Here is a 5,801-nt window from a genome sequence, read left to right on the forward strand (position 1 = left end):
TACTGCTCGCAATTCATTATTTATTATATTAGTATTTGAGGTTATTGGACTACACTTTTCTGCCAAATCACATTCTATATATATATAGCTAATCTGCTACGTACGGAGAGTATAAGCAGGATCGGTTTCAAAAACCAGAGCTATCGCGTATAGAGTATGAAAGTCCCGTCGTGATTTCACGTCACTCGCCCCAAAAGCCTCGTTTCCAACACCCAAACGGTGACAGAAGAGGCACGGCGATACAATCGCTGCACTATCGCTATGGCGCGACGTGCTATCGCTATGCGCAATTTTCCAATACGACGCATGAGTTCCTGTCGACACCTTCTCTGTATTTCGCAAACGAAGCTTTAGCAAGAAGAACTCGACGATGTAAACCAATTTTCGTATTTACGCGCTCGAATCACAACAGACGTTAAACCACATTACTTACTAAATACAACCGTACAAAGAAACTTATACGCCGCAGTGAAAAGCATGCATTTAAGATCTCTGTTAAGACTATAAAACTAAACTAGCCTGCAAGGATATTAACCCCTTTACTGAATCGCTCCCTGTTGTGTTTTACAATAGTCTTTTGCAATATAGATATATGCCAGTATAGTAAATACGTACTGCCAGATCTCGAAATTTCCATTTAGACTTGCAACATATGGATGGACATCTTGAAGGCGCGCAAATTCAAAATTGCACGAAGTTCTGGCCCGGTGCTTCTTCCTCCCGTTACGCGCTCACTCGTGTTCAGAGCTTGAGACTTCCGTGAAACAATGGCCACTCCCGTTCGTTTCAGCCGACTTGCATTATTCTTTCTTTGCTACTTTGACTATGCCTTGCTAGAAAAGCGACTGCTTCACTTCGCTCGTTCGCCTTCTTGAGCGAACAGCGCGGATCTTCGATGTCGTCACACGATGCTTGTCGGTTCACTCTCCACCTCAACCGCTGCCACGACTGAATTGGTGCAGCTTGTGATCCTCCATTCCACTCTGACTCAACCGCCCGTTTCCTAATTTCCCTCAAGCCCCGCCGTCCTCGTGAAACTTCCTCAAACTCAACTCCGAAAACGCGGAGAAAAGACGAACGAAGCAAGCTAAAGGCTACAAGCCGACGCAACGCAACTGAGGGAAAAGGTTGGCGACCAAGTGAACAGAGCGGGCGACGACGACGACAACAGTGAGTCTGTGAAAGCGTCGTTCTATGAGCGAAAAATCTCTGCGCAAGAGTGGCGCATGCATGTATGTATGTATGTATAGATCGCGGCATAGCTAAAGAAAGGAAGACGATAAAAGAGGGAAAGAAAAACTCTCTGAATCGATATTTCATTTGGATGGCAACGGAAAGAAAGAATGTGAAAATGAAAGAAATCGGGGATAATGTGGTGAAGGCGTGTAAAGGATAAAAAGGGACAGCTTGCTAACGGCGCGTAGAGTGCGAAAGCGCACAATGGAGGGCTCTGCGGCGGACAAATACAAACAATTTCTATCTGCGCATGTGCCTCGCGTTCTCGCAGTAAAGAACTGCTTTAGCGGTTCTACGGCGGAAAACCGCCAGCGATAATAAAAACGTAGAAAAAGGTGAAGGAGCACAGAAGTGTTCACAGTATTTCTTCTGCACGCTTCCCAAAATGTCCTCTAGCCACGTTTTTCGACGTAACTTGGCCACGACGAGGACGACGACGACGACGACGACGACTGCCACGTTACAACTTTCTCCACCCTATGGTCTAGGCCGGCTAACATATGTAACAGTAACATGGATTATGGGAGCATTCTGTCGCGGCCACTCCAGCAGGTAGATCCATAACTAAATCGGATCATAACATAAACGTTCATCATATGGGCGACTATATGGGACGCGGCTGAGATGGGGCTTCTTTTACGCTGATTTTAATAGTTTTCGTTTATAGGCATGTCAGCGATTTTCGTTCGGTGATTTCACAATACATGTACAGTAGTGTGTAAATGGAGTATCAAAAATTTTCTTCCTTGAAGTATTCTACACTTCAACACACTAACGACAGGTCATGAGCCGTAGACTCATTAAGTGGACGGCCAAGATTCGAAATACATTCACTTGGACTTCAGGTTAATCGAATACGAGTTATGTTAGGGAACTATTAAAGGAAGTGATCTCCTCTAGACTACCTAATAAAGGTAATTGCGTAGGTTCTTCCAAGGTCAGCTCCAGAGCCATTAGACGGGAGGATTAAATAAAATTGATCAAGCTTTGCAGAAGACAACTATTTGAAAAGGAAGCCATATTACCTAAAGATTGGAACCGTTCAGAATAGAGCCTCGGGCAAGCTAGCTAATTACCCACTTTTTTCATGTATACATATATAACATCGATTATTAGAATGGGTTGAGTGAAGTCAGTGTTCGAAAGACGCAGATCTTTGCATTTGCCTTCCGGCTGGCCCTGCGGCTTTATGTAGCTTAAACATCAAAACAGTTAGCCACTTACTAACTTGAACGACGAAAGTTACAGTTCACTAGTAAAATAACTCATATAATCATGTTTTCTTCTTGCGTAAATAACATCATCCACCTATTCAAATACACATCTATGTCGTACGTATTGTATAATACACGCGTGATGTTTACCGTCAATATTACATAGCATAATTAGAATAACATCGACGCGTGTTACCTCAAGTTTTCAAACGGCGCTCATTTTTTCATTTACTACTTAAAAAAATTCGTTTGTACATTTATCCTATATACACAGTTATCGTAGAATTTGTGCTTCAGCTAAAACGCAACAACTGGCAGACCTGGCGCTGTAGCTAGTTGCCTTATTAGCATTATTACGAATTCAACGAAATTTCGACTGATAAAGGAATAACGAAAGGAAAAGAACGATTTTTGACAGCGTTTATGTATGAGCTTGGTGAAAAACTTCTGCATTTATTTATACAACATTATCCACAATGTACACAAAACAGAAAGTCTTTCTTTCAACAACCTGCCGGGGCGTCATCAACACTACTAACGTATGACCCTGCAGCTACTAAAATAGTGATATAGAGATCCCGGACGTTTACGTCCAAAGAAAAACAATATTAATATCACATCAATTGATTCTGCAGTGATATCATACTCAGTAATTAACTGCATTTACTGCTCACTGGCACTCAAAATTCTAGAAAATCCGCTTATGGAAATCCGTTAAACCGTTGAGTTTCGCCGACCATTAGGCTTTCCACACGAGTTGTTCATTGAAATAGATATTCAATGATTATAGTCTGAAAGATGTGTTATACATTTAGCGCTCTACTGAACTCTCAATACTGCTTTCCATTTATTTACTAATTACCTTATTATTATTATATATTATAATTATTATAGCTTATAGCTATAGAATCAACTCAATTTCTAGAAATACGAAATGGTTGCCCTGGAAATAAATACAGCACAATGATTTGTTCCAAAGCGATTTGGTTATCGAGCTCATTGGCTTTTGTGCAATGATTTTACAGTTGCGGCAATAAACATACCTTTTAATCTGCTTATCTGAAAAGGTGTACATGTAGAAACGAGTGAGCATGCTGATGCACAATAGTCACAATGTGGCAATGATTGCTATTCAAAATACTTCTTCGGAGCCGACAAATGAATGGCGTCGTTTGTGGTACGGTCTACTGAATGGTTCAACGCTAATAGGCGGATCCGCCGAATCCCTATGGACGTATCTAAGATTGGCCTCCACATCGTAGCCGTCCAGATCTATGATGACGCATAGCCAATTCACATCGACGTCACTCGAGTTCTCCTGTTAAATGGTAGAAAATAAATAATTAAGGTTTATTTCAGTTATTTTTAATGACAGAAGACGAAAGCGCACCGCGTGGTACACACTTGCGCATACTTGTCCCCTTAATAACCTGCAAATCCACATCCAGCAAAGTTTACGTTTACGAAATTTTACCGCTTTCACCTTTAATATTACCACACTAAAGGTGAAAGGAAAGCAGTTTGAAGGCCAGAGGGCCACGGATAAGTTAAGGACTTCAGACATTTTGAATTTTCACAACGTACCGCCGCACAGCTTCGATCACTACTATTCCACTCCTCTAACTGTTTTTCGAGTTTCAGTGATCCTTGCTTTTTGCTATTCGTAGACGTCAGTCGTTGTTGTCCTTTGTGGACATCATCAATGCTATCATCCTCATTGTTGTTATTCTTTAAATTGTTACATATAGTTAACGTATTACAACATTCGCTGTGGTCGCTGTTTGCTGGGGCGTTGTCGGCCCCTTTTCCGTGGCAGTCGTTTGGCTGTGTTTTTTGTTGTTCCTTGTTGACGCTCATTGTAACACCGGAAAAAATCGGGTTCTGCATTAACACCTGCACTCGAAATTATAGACACGTAGTTTAGCTTCTATGATCCGCCTCATTCAGCCACTATAGTAAGCTACGCGTTTTTTATTGCCGTTCCGACAATACGAACTTCACTTCGTCGTCGATCTGTACTAACCGGCAGCTTAATACGAACGCCTTATTGAATCGATAAATTCGAAAACTGTCTGTTTTCAGCGTGAAGTCTTAGGTAGCGAACAGCCAATGGCTGGGTTTGCGTCTGTCGCAGAATGACCCAGTTCTCGTTTTCATATGTATTATCTTACTGCTATCGAGCCGATTAGTTACACTGCACAGCACAGCAGTGGCGTCTTTACTGCCCTACATCAAGGGTGAAGCGTTCGGCTAACGGAATTGAAGCTGCCCATCGACTGTCGAGTAGGAGGACTTCCTAAGATTCTATGTCCTATCGTATTCTGTTGTACTATTTGTCACTGTTATTGCAAAGGAAGTGCTGTCGTCTATGCTACGCAACGTTTCCCGCACTAGCCGGCACTGAACCAGTGGCCTGTCCGCCAAGGCACCATCGGCAACAGCTAAGCAAGCATATGACGGCTAAGCGTAATATGCCTAGAAATAGAGAAGCCAGCAGCAGCAGCACGGCTGCAAGCGGGAGTAGTACGCCTGAATAAAAACAGCAGTGTTAACGAGTCGATATGGCAGCGGCAGTAACAGAAAATGTACCAAACGATACCAGCAGGGAATGACAGACAGGGATGTCAATATGTAAGTTGAATCTTGGCCGGCGCCGCCGTTACCTTTGACGGTGCTAATGGTGGTACCAAAAAAACTACAATATTAAGAGGTGTAAACGATTACGAAAGGGGTTCTCTAAAATAGTATGAATATGAGAAAGAAGTACGTAGGGATAGAATGAGCGCAGCTAAAGCGGTAAGACAATTTAAAAATAGGACCGGCCGTATTGTAAAAGCTGATCCGAGCTGAACGTTTGCCCAGACTAGGCACGTCTTATAGAATGAGAGAAACACGTTGCAGTATACGTATAGGCATGGTTATGCCACTGAGCGATTTACCCTGAAACTTAAACCTTGCCTACGTTTGTTTTCGCGAATCTAAACCTACCATTAAGGGCAACACATAGCAGAAGCTGGGTCAGTCTGTTTTCGTGGCAGTAACAAATCATTATTAGGTACTGCCTCGAGCTTGTTGTCTGTATTATTGCTATGTTATGAACGTACTGGATAGTGGTTTGAATTTGTTGTACGAACTACTGTAAAAAGTACTATACCAGAATTGACGTTTCAGAGGGCATGGAATGGTGGTCCACTAACACCGCAACACTATAGCTTGTTTGTAGGGCAAGCAGTCACGACTTGAAATAACCTTCGCCTAAAATAAAAGTACGTACTATTTTTGCGAATCTGTACTTTTGAAATCTTTACAGAGTCTTCAAAGTAATTTAGTATGCACAATAGCCTTGAGATC

At 42.2% G+C, this 5,801-nt stretch overlaps 1 protein-coding gene across 2 annotated transcripts; it reads right to left on the bottom strand.

The window, feature by feature from the left end:
• Nucleotides 1-2,858: 2,858 nt before the first annotated feature.
• Nucleotides 2,859-4,825, bottom strand: LOC111267792 (uncharacterized). 2 transcript variants are annotated; one of them, XM_086971448.1, is made up of 4 exons: nucleotides 4,474-4,825; nucleotides 4,035-4,343; nucleotides 3,494-3,768; nucleotides 2,859-3,241 (listed from the first exon to the last, which is right to left on the bottom strand). In XM_086971448.1, the coding sequence occupies exons 2-3, from the start codon at nucleotides 4,335-4,337 to the stop codon at nucleotides 3,583-3,585; spliced, it is 489 nt and encodes a 162-aa protein (XP_086827574.1). In that variant the 5' UTR covers nucleotides 4,338-4,343; nucleotides 4,474-4,825; the 3' UTR covers nucleotides 2,859-3,241; nucleotides 3,494-3,582. The 2 variants fall into 2 exon arrangements, with proteins under 2 accessions (XP_086827574.1, XP_086827573.1); XM_086971447.1 differs by having other exon boundaries at nucleotides 4,035-4,825.
• Between the last annotated feature and the right edge of the window lie 976 nt (nucleotides 4,826-5,801).

This window comes from Varroa jacobsoni, unplaced genomic scaffold (genome assembly GCF_002532875.2).
Source record: "Varroa jacobsoni isolate VJ856 unplaced genomic scaffold, vjacob_1.0 scaffold_1222, whole genome shotgun sequence".
Lineage (NCBI taxonomy): Eukaryota > Metazoa > Arthropoda > Arachnida > Mesostigmata > Varroidae > Varroa > Varroa jacobsoni.